The sequence below is a fragment of the Chaetura pelagica genome, unplaced genomic scaffold, assembly GCF_000747805.2.
Source record: "Chaetura pelagica isolate M959 unplaced genomic scaffold, ChaPel_1.0 scaffold177, whole genome shotgun sequence".
NCBI classification, from domain to species: domain Eukaryota; kingdom Metazoa; phylum Chordata; class Aves; order Apodiformes; family Apodidae; genus Chaetura; species Chaetura pelagica.
In genome coordinates this window covers 439,102-454,770 of record NW_009953803.1, presented here as the reverse complement: position 1 = coordinate 454,770, position 15,669 = coordinate 439,102, and the positions used below count along the sequence as shown (strand labels likewise).

Genomic DNA, 15,669 nt, shown 5'->3' with positions numbered 1-15,669 from the left:
TCCACCAGCACAGGACCTACGAGGTGACCTTTGAACAGGATCATTCTGCTCAACAGCAGCCTAAGGCCAGAGACTGAAGTGGCCCTTGTTAAACAAAACACCTTGAAACATGCAGATCTGAAAAATAACTGAGAACACTTAAAAGATAATTCCAGACATTATTTTATTCCGAGGTTTACAAATAACAAGCATTTTTCTATTAAAAAAACAGGGTAAGAATCAATTCAGTTACAGTTAGGAATATTTACATTCTTAGAAGAAATTTCTGCATCTTTCTTATATACAAGGCTGTGGCCATTCCTAGTTTGCAGCACCCCCAAAGGCATTTGTAAGTAAGGCATTAGGTTGCCTGAGATGGTTCTATGCTTGAAAAAAATCCCAACATTTACAACTGTCAGGATTAAGGTTCTATTCTACAAATACTGAACTAGGTATTTATCCTCAGAGACAGTCCCCTCCATTTCCTCATGTGTTTTCTGTGCTCACATGCCATAGGCCCCTGGAGAGCATTAAAAAGAAGAGCCATTCTGGGTGCTCAAATCAACCTCAACGTCCATGAGATCAGTGATACAGCACTAGCATCATCAGACCTCCAAATAAAAGTGCCCTGAAAGAACAGCACTGTTACCTTGCAGTGAAGGGCACAGTGGAAGTGTCTGGCAGTGCCTCACAGGCTGAAGGCAGTTTTGTGTAGAACTAGGAAGGGGCTGTGCAATTAAAGAGCATGATTAAGCATTTAAAACCTAGTCCTTGGCTTGACTTCCTGCAGCCAAATTCCCTGGGCAATGCTCCACCTCCCTGTGCTTTCTTCTTCCAAACAGCAGCTTGGAAACAGAGGGGGAGGGGGAGATGTTCACACCTCTTAAGGAAAATGGTGCCAGAAGTTAGCTAGAGTTTCCCACTTCTGAAAGATGAAACACTAAATGATGCTCATGTCAGCCTCACATTCATTGAGTCACAAAGAGAATCTAACAGATACAGACTGTGGAGCATGAACAACACAAGAAATGATGGTACTTTTGAGTTAAAGGCATTTCCACTTGCCAGCAAAGAAACGGATGTCACAGGATTATGGGACATGCCCAAGGTGATGAGAGAAGAGCTCAGAGCTGGAAAGGAATGGACTCTTGTTCCCAACTTGAGTCCATATGCTGCCTGCCTCGGGGAAGACACTGTAGTGTGCATTGCTCTACAGCAGCAGAGGACTTGGCCTACCCAGGTCATTTTGGATAACCTCTGCTGCTGCTCTAACACGGGTTATGGGCACCAAGCCCAGGCAACACTTCCCAGGTTAAGGTTATCATCTTCCTTCACAGTACAAAGAACTCAGAGGTTTGCCACAACTCCTCTTTCAAAGGCCAGTTCTGTCCCTTCCCCCTTGTGGAGTGTCACTCATTGCTGCTTTGAGAACAGGAGCCAAAGCTCTGGCTTTCCCAGAGAGCAGCAGAGCAGGTCCTCCCCCACGGGCAGCACACTGGGCAGGGCTGGTGTTTATGGGCATTCCAATAAATACTGGTACCATCAAACCATCAGCTCTTGACAGGAGGGACATTCTACATTTATGACTCATACTTTTTGTTTTTCAAAAGATAAGCATGGGAAAAAAAAAAGTATGTTTTTGACACAGAGAGGTTGCCTTTGTGTTTTGTAGTCACAACCAGGAAATTCTCCCATTTGTCTGGACTAAAAAAACACCCACAAAACAACTTCAGTAAACATCAGAGTATTAAACATTCAAGAACAAAAGTCTCACTGTCAAGGCACATACCTGGATGGAACAGTGGGTAAGAAACAACAGCTGCATCAGACATTAGGTAGAGTCTGCACTTTAGGGCAGGAAACTCCATCTTGGCTGATGGATCAGGCCAGCCCAAACCCTACCTGTCAGGATATTTTCTGGAACAGTTTACAGAAGGAGACTTATGGGACAGGGCTGTTTACATTGACAAATTCATTACAGGGAAGTTGCAGCTAAATGTGTTTAGCCTCAGATTCCTGTGGTTACCAGATAATCCTCCTACAGCACACAGAAAAGCAGCTGCTTTGAGATGTTTCAGTTCCTAGAAATACAGTTTACAGAGAACAATACCTGTACCACATTATAGAACATCATCTGATGTTTGCACTGACTGTTTCAAAAGAGGTGGGAAGCCTGACAAACTGGGTCATGTCATTTGGGCCAGGGAGACTGGCTCTTACAAGCTCTCTCCTGACATGTAGTTGCTCATTGCAAAATCCAGGGTCTCAATTTTAGCACCAGCTTTAAATCACCTTTCAAATCCTCCTGCCAAGGCCCTGTCAACCTCTCAAACAGAAGTGACCCAGAACCTGCCCAAACACTGGGATTTCTTCCCTCAGAAGAACTGACTGTATGACAAAACTCTTTCTTGGTATCCTTCTCTGACCCAGGAGGCCTGGCCAGCTCCCAGGGGGAGAAGCTGCAGGGAAAGCAGAGCAAACCCTGGAGCTCAAGAGGCTGGTGGGAAGAGTTTAAACAAAACCCACTATAGTCTGTAGAGGTTTTTTTCTCCTTTCTTGTTTCCAGAGGGCACACACCCAGAGGGCATCAACCCAGTGACTGGACCTGGTTACCAAGGACAGAACAGGGGGGACTGGTTAGCAAGAGACTGGAATCAGTTGATGCCATTTATATATTTAGATACAGTAGGAAAATCCTGAACTTTCACAACCAGATGCCACAGCAGATTAAGGCCCCTAAGTTTCTACAAGACAGAACAAAACACAAACAAGTGCTACAAGAGAGAAATCTTTCCCCACTCACATCTTCTCAAAGCATGATCAGAAGAGCAGAAAGGAGACTGGGTGTGCATGTATATTGTATATATTTCAAGACACACAGGTAATGCCCAAGGTGCTTTTGCAACCCAAGGAACAATTTCTTGGCAGCTGATTCAGATTTAAAAAAACCAATTTGAAAACAATTCACTGATTGTATGAGTTAAGTGAAGTAACAGACCTCACATGGTTGGCACTTGAAAACGGAGAACCAGGGCCAGAAATATATTCTGAATTTTGTCCTCAGTACATTCCACCATGAGGTCAATCCAGTGGCAGAGATTAACACAAAAAATTTCTCTCCAAATCCATGAATGGTGTGTGTATGTGCATGTGTCTGAAAAGCACAGAACAAAGATGGGAGAATTCTTTTCATCACCCAAATTGCACAGAAGACATTAAAGACAATTTAGACAGAACACTTCCAAAAGGGAAGAACCCCAAACTACCACCACCTCCCTCTGCACACAGATGAAACCTTTTGCATCATTTTAAATAAATACAGCCTGGAAACAGGCCACATCCAGGGGCAGATGTAAACAACTTCACCATACAGTTGAAAACCACACTGGAATCAAGTGAATTGGGTGAGCAAAATTTCAGTGCTATAAGTATTTTGTGCAATACAAGCTTCTCAATCTATCTTGAGTTTTAAAACAGATCAAGGCAGAACTAATTCTCAGAATCTTTCTTTGCATCTTTCTTTGCAAATTCAGCATGTGCAAAGTCATTTGAGCAAGACCAGAGAGAAGAATGATCTCATAACCTTCACTCCAATAAATAAGTTTCCTGTCCAGGGACAGAAGTCAAGGAATCAAAACCAATTAGCAGCTTTTTCTGTCATTTTCTACTTCTTGATGTGCATTAGCTCTGGAGAAGGTTCCCTGCCAGCCCTCAAAGTCGTTTTCAAGTATCTTTCAGCTGAACTATGTGCTTAAAGTCACAAAGGATTGATCAGATACTGTTCCCTGGCACTACTGCATTCAAACAACTGTGGCTGAAAAAATCTCACTGAAGGCCATACAATATTTATGTTCATATAAAAAGAGAATGTACAGAATACAGTGCTTAAATTAATAAATAAGGTTAAAATTACAGGAAACAAAGTTGCCACTAGCCCCTTCTAGAATGAGTATTAGAAGAAAAGTCCATTGAGCTTTCAGTCCACCAGGAAACACAGAGGAGCTCCATCAGAAAGCTGTGCTTTTAAAAATCTCTGGGTTTTCTTCTTCTTCCTTGGAATCCCTGGTGCTACCAGATGTAGGCCTGTATTCAAATCTGGGGGAGGGGGGAAGAGAAGAAATTTAAAAGAAAATAGCTTAAAAATATATATGAGAGAAAAGAGGAAAAAAACATATTTGCTCTCCTGAGCCCCATTTTGACATGGCAGCCTCTTCTTTTTAATATCCTGGTGGACAGGTTCTTTTCTTACCCCAGAGTATGCTTAAGTGCCAGAGCTGGGGCAAAAGGCCAGACTCCCAGTGCCTTTTCAGGTCAGCTGAATTAAATTGGAAGAGTTCAGCCCTTCACCAGTACTTTTATGACTTTCAGACCCTAGAAACACAGATTATAACCCAGAAAGTGTCCCTACTCCTTCATAAAGCAACTCTATGAAGTAATAACACTTTTACAAATGCATCCCTCGTGTATATTATATATCCAGGCCTCAAAGTAAAATGGTACATTTGGAACATACACACTTGGGAAGAGGGACCAGGGTTCCAGCCAAGCTCTGCCCTCTTCAGCAGAGCACAGACTGCAGCCCTGAAACCAGCCTCTCCCTCTGACAACACCTAGGCCAGCCCGCTCCGCTTCTCCCAACAGAGGGCAGATGTGTTCAGATCAGAGGGTGACACTTACCCTTTCACCAACAGCATTTGCTCAATGGTGTCTGGCAGAGGCATGCCATAGCTTTCTGGCAGAAATAAAGTCAGAATTCCTGAGAGCACAGTCAGGCTGCCCATCAGGATGTAAGGCAGGAACCGATCATAAGCACCTGCAGAACACACACACACACAGAGCTGGCATCACTCCCAGTCTCCAGTGATGTCTGCACTTGGGTACAGGGCTTCATCATGCAAGACTTATGCTTTCAGTAAAACAACCCAAACCCCCTCATAGTCTGGCATTCAAAGCATCTTTTCTTTTAAATGTGGTTTTAGGACCTCAAGAAAAAAAACAGTCCAGAAACAGAGAGAAAAGTGTCCCAGTGGAGTCAGGAAGACCACAAGTCTGCAGAGCTCTTCAACAGGGCATAAAACACTCTCTCTATGTTACAACCATTGCTCAGAGATGCTGAGATCCCATTTTTTACCCACAGTTTCACAAGACTCCAGGAAACAAAGAAGAGTGAGCAAAGCCCCAGGACAGGGCAGTGGGTGCAGAGCATTGCTGCCCCTGCCAGGGAGGGCAGCGCCCAGGTCACTCACCCAGGTAAACGAAGTAGGGAGAGAGGATGCTGCCCAGCCTGGAGGCCATGGAACTGGCTCCAACTCCCATGTTTCTCACTACTGTTGGGTAGAGCTCAGCCGTGTAAACATAAACCATTGAAAAGGCAGATGTGATCCCAAACTTCCCCAACATCACCAGCAGGATGGAGACCGCACGGAGATCTGAAACCAAAAGGCAGCAGGATTTCAGCACAGCTCCAACTCTCCTGTCCCATTAATGCCAGAATCTGGTGTCCATTTTCTCTGTACATGTCTACAAGCACAGGCAACATTTTTTATTTACTTATTTTTCAAATTACTAGGACTTGACATTTTCATTTCCTTGAGAATGGGGTTTCCTGCCAAGTAAAAAATCAGAAGAAAGGAAGAACCAGGGAGGCCTCTCAGATTCCAGGGGCCAGATCTCTGCTGTTGCTAACAATGCCATATATCTCTTTTTAATAAAGTGAACAGACTTAAACATTTGAAGTTATTTTTTGTTTCCTGTTTCGGTTTTTCATTAACATTCCCAGCTACAAGTCAGCAATTTAATTATAGGAGACTGGGCTGACCTTAACTGGGACAGTTGAAAATAAAAATAGATGGTATCAGTGTTCAATTGACTCAAAGGACACATATTACCTGGATCAAACTAGCAACACACTTCTTGTGCATTCTCTTTTGCTTATTCTCCAATATGCAAACAAGTGCTAAGCAAGAAGACCCCCCCATCATATTGGACATCTTCACCAGTAAGGGTCCATAACCCCCTCAAACCAACTGGCCTAAAGTTACGTGTGGTTTGACTTCCAATAAATGTTATTTTATCCCCCTTTCCACTTGCCAAACATTATTTTGGGTATCAACACTAACGTGGTACAAGCATCTTTGCTTATCAAAAATGTTCCCACAATGCCAATGTCTCCCTTGAAGATAACTGCTTAAACAAGCCATTGAGACAGTCAGAGACAGCTGTGGGGGAAGTAGGTTCTGCAGCCTCTTGGTAACCTCCACTTACCAAATGACTATAGAATGGTCTGGGTGGGAAGGAACCTTAAAGCTCATCCAGTCCCAACCCCCTGCATGGGCAGGGACACCTCCCAGCAGCCCAGGCTGCTCCAAGCCCCATCCAACCTGCCCTTCAACACTGCCAGGGAAGTGTTCCAGGGAACACTTCTAGAGAAGCCACAGCTTCTCTGGGCAACCTGGGCCAGTGTCTCACCACACCCACACTAAAGAGTTTCTTCCTAATGTCTAACCTATATCTCCCCTCTTCCAGTTTTGATCCATTCCCCCTTGTCCTCTCACTTAAAGCCCTTGTCCAAAGTCCCTCTTCAGCTTTCCTGTAGCCCAGGAACTCCATGTCCTTCTTAAGTTGGTGGCTCCAGAACCGGACACATTGTTGGACACAATCTGCTTGATCTAGTCCTAGTTTGACACTTGGACTTTACCAGGGCACCTCGCCAGGGATGCCCATTAAAGGCAAAACTAGACTTGACCCAAGAGATCACAAAGCCAATGACCCACCTTTAAAATTTATCTGACTTGCCCTGTTTTGTGAGTTCCCTGTGCAGCGAGAACCAAGGAAGAGGGGCAAAGAGTGGAAACGAGTGTCTATACACAGAATCTCCTCAGGACACTTGTCCTCCAGACCTGCCCGGTGCTTGATGCTGCACCTCCCCTGTCATACAGAGACCAACTAACGGTTGCATACGTGAAGGCACCAGCTGAATGAAGAGAAGGACACAGCCTCCCAAGAACAAGGCGGCAGCCATCGAGTACCGTCGCGGCAGGTTGCGCAGCAGCAGCCAGGAGATGATGTAGGCGGGAACCTCCGTCACTGCCGACAGGAAGCAGTTCACGTAGACATCCCCGTGCAGGTTTGGTGTGTCCAGAGAAAGCCCAAAATAACCCACGGAGATTATCATCCTGAAAGCAGAACAACAGGATCAAGTTTCTCCACGAGCTGCTGGTACCTCTGCTGAGCACAGGAATCGCTGCGTGAGGGAAGTTCAGCACCTGCCACCTTCAGTCCCCTCTGAAGCACTTAAGTGCTGGCTTCAGGAACAGCAAGAGAGCAACTAAAAAGTGCTGATGGTTTTTATCTTTCAAGCTGATCTTGCATTCAACAAATAAAATAAAAATGTCCTGTGGAGCATTAACACACTGAGGTAACCCCAGAGCTGCTGCCAGCCCTGCTGAGGCACCTGCCAGGAGCCCCCAGTGCTGCTTGGTCCTGCAGCTGCAGAGCTTGTACTGAACTGCATGGCTTTGCCACTCTCCATCCTGCTCTCACTCACACCTTGCAGGGAAGCTCTGGGTATTTGTTACTTTGAGACATCTCATTTGTCTCTGCTAGTCATGCTGATGGAGAGGGGCTGACTACTAGTCACACATGCCCCCTATTTCACACCACCTGCGGGAGATACACCAGTATCACTCTCAAAGCAGCTCCTATCACTGGTGGTTACAGGCTTAGCTTGACAGCTTGGATTACTGCATTTTCCTGTTGCTGCTGAGGCCTCCAGGAGCTTCTCATTACATTTACCAGGGAGCTCTGCATGGAACATTGTTTCTGGGTCATTACCCTCCAAACTTTGCATATAGAGTCAGGAAGGCATCCCAGCAGACCCAAACAATCTGGGGTTTCTCTGCCATGCCCCAAGCTGGCTGGGCAGAATCCAAGTCACGTTTGCCTGGCTGGGTGCCTGGGCTGGTCCCTGTGGCAGGGCAGAGCAGGGTGGCTGGAATATTGCCATCTCAACTGAGCCAGATGAGAGCTGACCTCCACGTGATCCAGAAAAACACACCACTGGCCTTGGAAAAAAATCCTGCCCTGTCTCGGGAGATGCTGGGAAGAGAGGGTGATGTTCTACCAACAAGTAACACGTGGCAAATGAGGGAATAACAGGCACTGGGGCAGGATGTGCCCAGGTGAGGCACAGAGCACTCAGCACCTCACCTCCTTCAGCATCTGTGTCATGACACAACTGGAGCAGAATCACTGTGCAGCATGAAGTGGATCACAGACCAATGACTGGCTCTTCCTTCCCCTGACTTCCCATTAGAAGAACCTTCAAGGGCCATTTGCTTAAAATAATTTACCCAGTGTACCTGGGCAGCTTTGGAGTTGTGGAGCTGAGGGTAACCCCTGTTGCTCTGTGTGCCCTGCCAGCTGAAGCTATTCCTCTCCAAAGTGGTTCTGTGTTCTCCACATGCTGAGCAACATGCCCAGCCCTGGGCTCTGAGTTATTTTTGTATGCAAAGAAAGTGCTTGCTGGGACTCACTGTCAGGAGCAGTTTACCTTTGCTTACCCCACGGGCAAACCCTGACAGTTATATATCCCCAGCAAAACTTTAGGGCCATTTACACAGCCCAGGGTGATGAGAGGCCAAACTTCCTCCTGCCTAATGCAAACCCAGCAAAGGGATTAGTTCAGAGACCTGTGACTCAGTGCAATGTAAGGGGCATACACTGCTGTCTGCAGCCACCCTCTTGCACAGACCTGCTTTGATTAGTTCTTTCAACTCATAACACAGCAGATTCCACTAGGATACTACGGGTTGGAAAATACTGCTGTGAGTCAGCACAGGATGCTTTATATTTTGGGAAATTAATTAAAAGGTGGTCAGGCAACTGACATGGAAGGTAAAAATAGTGGGAAAATTGTCTAAATCAACAGAAGAGGAGGCAAGATGGTGTAAGGTCAGTTGCACACATTTGGCTCTTCCTGCCTATCTAAAACTTAAATTATTGTGTGGCAATGGGATTGGTCACATCTGGCCATGTCACACTGTCCAAATAGGTTTTGCATTTGATCTCTACAACCTAACACACACCATCAACCATGCCTAGGAACTCACTGCTGCTGGACTCCATGCAGGTTGGAAGCAGGACAGTCTCAATTCTCTAGCTCATTTCCAGTTCAAGGTGAGAGTCAGCAGCTGGAGGTAAGACAACAGTATATATGGCAGCCGTACTGACAGTTCTGTGAAGAACCTGCACTACTTTTCCTCTTTTGAGCTGTTTTCTGATCAAGTTCCTTTCTCAGTGTGTTTGTAGTGCTAGTGTTGGGCAATGGAATCTGGCTTAAATATTAGCTGAGCCATCCTTTGACCCAAAAAGCCACATTAGCTGGTGTATACTGGCAGGTCAGTGGACTGAACTCCCAAGGCTGTGCCTCACTTAAGCAGAGGAACATTGTTCACCACAGCAGCAAACAGATTTAGTTAACTCTGTAGCACCTGAGGGACTTTCTTGGTTAGGAAAGTGAAGGTACAAGCACTAATTAAACCCTACTTATACAGGCTCTGGCAGGCTAGAAGTTACTCTGTTTTCCTTCTCCTGAGTCATTACAGCTTCGTTGAGATTTCCAGTAAAAGAAAATGACAAGTGTTTAATCAAATTGAGTACAAAGTGTGGCTTCAGCTACTGTAAACCAGATGGAGATGGCAGGTAAATGGAGCAGTGATCAGGAAAGTCCAGGGAAATCTCAGGCTAGAACTTCAAAGGTAGCTTTATCACTTTAAGAGACCATAAAAAAAGGAGGGGGAAGATTCTCCCCACAAGTCAGGCACTGCTGTGCTCAGACCCTGGGCAATAATTCTCTGACTGTGAGACAGGGCATGACTCACTCCTCTTAAAAGTCTTTATTACAGTCAGATGAGGGTTCCCCAAGGCCCAACACCAGGCAGGATTCCCACGCATCACTGCCAGCTGGTCTGGTCCTTGCTCAGCTCAGGATATGCCTGGCTGCCTCACAAAGGAATATCCATCCAGATGTGGCTCTGGACTGTTACTGAAAAGGCAGAACCTACATAATAACCAGCACCTTGTTGCTTCAGCCAGCAGGTCGCTGGGTTTTGGGCTGGTTTTGTTATATCTCTTCAGAATACTTCAGTGTTCAAAGAGCAGCTTTTAACTCTTCTGCTGCTTTTGTGCTCAGCTGCCCCTGCACACCACCTGCTTACCAAAGCAGCACTGACATAATGGTGATGGTGAGGATGTTTCGGGTTCTCATGAGATCCAAAATGGTGTATGTCTGTTGCTTCTGGGAATCCAAATCTTGAAGCTGGAAACAAACAAAACCATGGGGACATCAACTTTCTGAAAGCAGAATGATTGTGAAAATAAGCTCCCCCCAATTTATACATCCATATTTTGGTACGTTGCACATCTGAAACAGGCAACTCACTTTTAACCAACCACATGTAAGCTGTAAGAGCCATCTACCTGTGAAAGTAGTTGCTCCTTCTTAATTTAAAGTCACTTAAAATTTAGGCTGAAATAAGAAATAATTTTATCTGCCTACTACTTGATAAAACAGTTGATTATTGTTACTTTTCTACTTGAATTATAAAGCCACAGCATTAATTCATAATTTGTATGGCACTACTGGCAGAGTTTTGTCATTTTGAGCAGTGCACCTTGAGGATCACACACATCAACTGCACCCAGAACAGAACCAGAGAATTACAAACTGGTTTGAATTGGAAGGGATCTTAAAGCTCATCCAGTTCCAGCCCCCCTGCATGGGCAGGGACACCTCCCACCAGCCCAGGTTGCTCCAAGCCCCATCCAACCTGCCCTTCAGCATTTCCAGGGATGGGGCAGCCACAGCTTCTCTGGGCAACCTGGGCCAGGCTCTCACCACCCTCCCACTAAATAATTTGCTCCTCATGTCCAACCTAAATATTTCCTCTTCCAGTCTTGATCCATTACCCCCTGTCCTCTCACCACAAGCCCTTGTACAAAGTCCCTCCCCAGGAGGAGAACAGAGCAACAAGGATGAAGAGACATTTTTAAAATGTGCTATGTATGTGAGAGGGTTTATTAAGCCTAAGGGCCAGGAGACTGAGGGTGTCTTAAAAGACCAAGAATGGTCTTACAGACCAGCAGAAAGTTACAAACTGTCCTCTACATCCACTGCAGATAAGGCAGGGAACAACAATATTAAACTGCAACAGACCAGATTTAGTAAATGAGTCCTCATGTTGGACCTAACAGTAATGTGTTTAAACTGAGACAAACTGGTTAATGAGCTCAGGAGTGCCCATCTTATTTAGAAGATGATCTCAAAACAGGCTAAGAACACAATAAAACAGACAACAGCTGGTTAATGAGCTCAGGAGTGCCCATCTTATCTAGCCTGTTTTGAGATCATCTTCTAAGAACACAATAAAACAGACAACACACATGTAAGCTGTAAGAGCCATCTACCTGTGAAAGTAGTTGCTCCTTCTTAATTTAAAGTCACTTAAAATTTAGGCTGAAATAAGAAATAATTTTATCTGCCTACTACTTGATAAAACAGTTGATTATTGTTACTTTTCTACTTGAATTATAAAGCCACAGCATTAATTCATAATTTGTATGGCACTACTGGCAGAGTTTTGTCATTTTGAGCAGTGCACCTTGAGGATCACACACATCAACTGCACCCAGAACAGAACCAGAGAATTACAAACTGGTTTGAATTGGAAGGGATCTTAAAGCTCATCCAGTTCCAGCCCCCCTGCATGGGCAGGGACACCTCCCACCAGCCCAGGTTGCTCCAAGCCCCATCCAACCTGCCCTTCAGCATTTCCAGGGATGGGGCAGCCACAGCTTCTCTGGGCAACCTGGGCCAGGCTCTCACCACCCTCCCACTAAATAATTTGCTCCTCATGTCCAACCTAAATATTTCCTCTTCCAGTCTTGATCCATTACCCCCTGTCCTCTCACCACAAGCCCTTGTACAAAGTCCCTCCCCAGGAGGAGAACAGAGCAACAAGGATGAAGAGACATTTTTAAAATGTGCTATGTATGTGAGAGGGTTTATTAAGCCTAAGGGCCAGGAGACTGAGGGTGTCTTAAAAGACCAAGAATGGTCTTACAGACCAGCAGAAAGTTACAAACTGTCCTCTACATCCACTGCAGATAAGGCAGGGAACAACAATATTAAACTGCAACAGACCAGATTTAGTAAATGAGTCCTCATGTTGGACCTAACAGTAATGTGTTTAAACTGAGACAAACTGGTTAATGAGCTCAGGAGTGCCCATCTTATTTAGAAGATGATCTCAAAACAGGCTAAGAACACAATAAAACAGACAACAGACTTCTCCTTTCCCCAGAAAACTTTCCAACTCCTAAAAATAAAACCACTTCCACATAAACAATGCAAAGATATCAATCCATGAAGCATGTAAACAAGTGTTGTGCTCACCAAGATTGTAAAGAAAATACTTATTTTTTAATTTAGGACTTTAGTTCAGATCACTAACAAGGAGTAACAATGGGGAGATTTTTCAATATGTGACAAAAGTGATTAAACAGGACAAGCTCCACTGATGGAAACTGTCAACTGATAAAGCAACACTATATTGCTGCAGAATCACAGTTTTCTAGATATGTTTTTGTTATCACAAAAAGAGGTATGTTTTCAGGATACATCCCAGGCTACATACTCATCAATTTAATGTTTTGCTTTTTACCAGTCTCACAGTAAGAACATTAGCAAGATGTTAACCTTACAGTCTTGCATGGAGATTCTTTTTTTGTGTTAGGACATTTTACACCTAACTGAATCTGAGAGTCTATCAGTAATTTGAAATCTAACCCAGAAGGAAACAAACATCCACCTTAATAGCTGAAAACCATAACATGAAAAAAGGCAATACTGTAACATTTTCACTCTTCTTGAACTGTAAGCTGCCAAGACACCTCACAAAACTTAAGTGAAGGCTTCTCTTTCCACAACTAGAAGAATCACTCCTGCCTGACAGACCTCTATTTTGTGCAAGCACAATCAACTGTATAAAAAGATCACTTCCTTCCTTGATTTTGTAGGTCAGTGTGACCTGAGAATGTCAAATTAAATTTTAAATAAGCTTAAAGACTGAATGACTTTTGTTGGCACTGTGCACTCCACAGTGCATGCAAATGATTATCAGAGAAAAGTAAACAATGATTGTAGCTTAAAAATAGTGCAATCACCTGCTGCTTAAAACTTCTGAACTCCTTCTGGTCTAATTCACCATCTTCTATTCTGTGTTACTTCAAATTACAACCCTTTTTTTCACCAAAGCATCAGACTGGTCAGCAGAAGTATTTGGATGATTTGGAAGTATTGCAGGATGCAACAGGTCAATAAAGAGACAAACCCAACCACTAGTTAAACTTCAAGCTCTCTTCCAAATTCAGTGAGTGATGATTCTTTTGGCAGGCTAGTTGCTGGACCCTGACTTGGAGCCTTTCACTCTTGCCCCTAACCTCAAGAAATACATTGTTTTCTCAATGTCCTGTGAACTGTAGCCAAGCTAATGAGAACATGTAACCCCTGCAGCCACGTGAAAACTCTTTCTAAGGGATATTTTGTTCTCAAGGCCCTGGGGATAAAATAATGGTGGGATGCTGGTGCACACCCAACTTCAGAGTGTTTGCTTTCTTAAATCTGAATGTCTTCACATTTGATAGCTTCTGCCTGAACCAGCTCCCACCACACAGGCTGCAGCCAGCTTCACAGCCTAGCCCTTTCTCATAAATCACATGATCTTTCCTAACTACTCTCCAGTTTTGCCACTATTTGTTGCCAAGAAACCAGCAAGCAGGAAACAAAAAAAGAAAAAAAAAAGAAGAAGAAGAAGAAAAAAAGAATTAAAAACAAACAAACTGAAAAACAAACCCAGGAACAGCAACATTCAGAGATCCAGCGTTGATGAGAATAAAGGACCCTGCCTTTTAGGAGCTGGATAAGCAGACAACATAATCCTTAACAGAACAGGCTGAAACAAGAAGTGATGAGAGGGGCAGGGAGGGTGCAATGATGATTTGAAATTAAACTCATCACCCAAACATTTCTATCCCCTTTACATGGGATAATTCCACCAACTGAATTATCTGTGCTCTGCAGCTGGATCACCTGCTAGATCCCAACTGCTTTTGAAACCTCTGCTGCACGAGTTCAAGAAAGGCTCCAAACATGAGCTCGGGTTCATCCAGAACTCCTGTTCCAACTGCTGGAGGGCTCAGGGCCAGCTGCATTTCTGAGAACCCCTCTGCAGCATAAACATGCTTCCTGAAAACTCAAGAGAGGCTGCAGCTCTCCAGAAAGCAGCTCCAGGAGCAGCATAAACAGACCACTGATGAAGAAAAGTACATATTTTGGTCACAGCACAACTTTCACCTTAGAAAGTAAAAAGATGGACAGGAGTTCTGCATTTAAACAGTGCCTGTTCAGCCAGCTCATTTTCCTTTCAGTGTCAGAATGCCAATCAGTGCTTCTGCAAGCTGATGTACAATGCTTTGCCTGTAAAGAAGCACCATGTAATGCAGCCCACCCTGCTGCAGAAGTCAGCATTTCCCCTTGTCCAGTGTTCTCTGGGGCAACATCCCTCTCCTGCCCCTGCCTTCTGCTGCTTGGCAACCCAGCCCCACTCTGAGCTGGCAATTAGATCAGTATTTCTTTCTAAGAATGGGAGGATGGAGGACTCCAGGGACAGTGACCTTAGGCAGACGTTGGAGTCAAAGCCTATTTCTGTTCTCCTGCTGCAGTGCTGGCAATGGGTGAGTCTTCATGCCTACAGCATGAGAAGAAAGGAAGGAAGAAGAAAAAAAAAAGCCACAAAACAAAAAACCCCCAAGAATGTTCTAATGAAAATCCAGGGAAAAACTATCATAAGAAGGCCTGGGCTCTCCTGGCTTTCTCACGTGGTTCCAGCAAGACCAGGATGTTGTACTACCTACAAATAAGTCTTGGCAAACAGGTTTTGTTTCACCTCAGCTAACCTGAAGTCAAGTGAAGCTGTTTCAGTCCCGCACTCCAGTTTAATGGCAAACCATTTTCCTTAGCCTGGTGCACAGGCCTTGTAAAGCAAGTGGGTACACAAGGGATCGTCACATAAACGACAAGGTCATGTCAACTGTTAACCAGAACACAACTGGGCAACTGTCCAGGCAGACTCCACAGATCTGCCTCAAGAGGTGCCCATTCTCCTGGAATATGCTAACAGTTTGTCTGTCTGACTTTTGGAGGTCATGTCTGAGTCAATGTGGACCTGCCTCTACATCTGAAGGTCACCAATAGCTCAGACACATGGGAGATACCTACAGGAAACATGAACATGTTAGAAGAAATGGATGGGCAAGAAAAGCTACTGCTTAGTTTCTCCACCTGAAAGGAGCTCAAGTTTTACTCTCTTTCACGTGGAGTAGAAAGTGGTAGTTGAATATGGAATTCAACTGGAATGACATTCTTTTCACTGCTACTGACCAGGATGAGTCCTGTGTTATGACTTCCATAGAACAGTATTAGACTGCACAAGCCCAAGTCTGTTCAGCACAAGTATTCAGATCATAAAGCAAGAGGAACCTCTAATTTATCACCTTCGCCCAAAGCCTCGAGTTTAAAAGGAAAAAGGTGGCTGTAAAATGGATCAAAAAGATGTTTGTTGGCATTCCCAT

General features: G+C 44.5%; 1 protein-coding gene across 1 annotated transcript in view; it reads right to left on the bottom strand.

Moving 5' to 3' along the window:
* Positions 1 to 3,824: 3,824 nt before the first annotated feature.
* Positions 3,825 to 15,669, bottom strand: part of LOC104391888 (solute carrier family 22 member 5-like) — a 31,617-nt gene continuing 19,772 nt past the window's right edge. The window contains exons 6-10 of the mRNA XM_010001237.1: positions 10,197 to 10,297; positions 6,940 to 7,154; positions 5,226 to 5,408; positions 4,657 to 4,792; positions 3,825 to 4,074 (exon numbers count right to left, since the gene is read on the bottom strand). Coding sequence (XP_009999539.1) covers positions 3,987 to 4,074; positions 4,657 to 4,792; positions 5,226 to 5,408; positions 6,940 to 7,154; positions 10,197 to 10,297 — 723 coding nt within the window. The 3' untranslated portion in view covers positions 3,825 to 3,986. The remainder of the gene's footprint in view (positions 4,075 to 4,656; positions 4,793 to 5,225; positions 5,409 to 6,939; positions 7,155 to 10,196; positions 10,298 to 15,669) is intronic.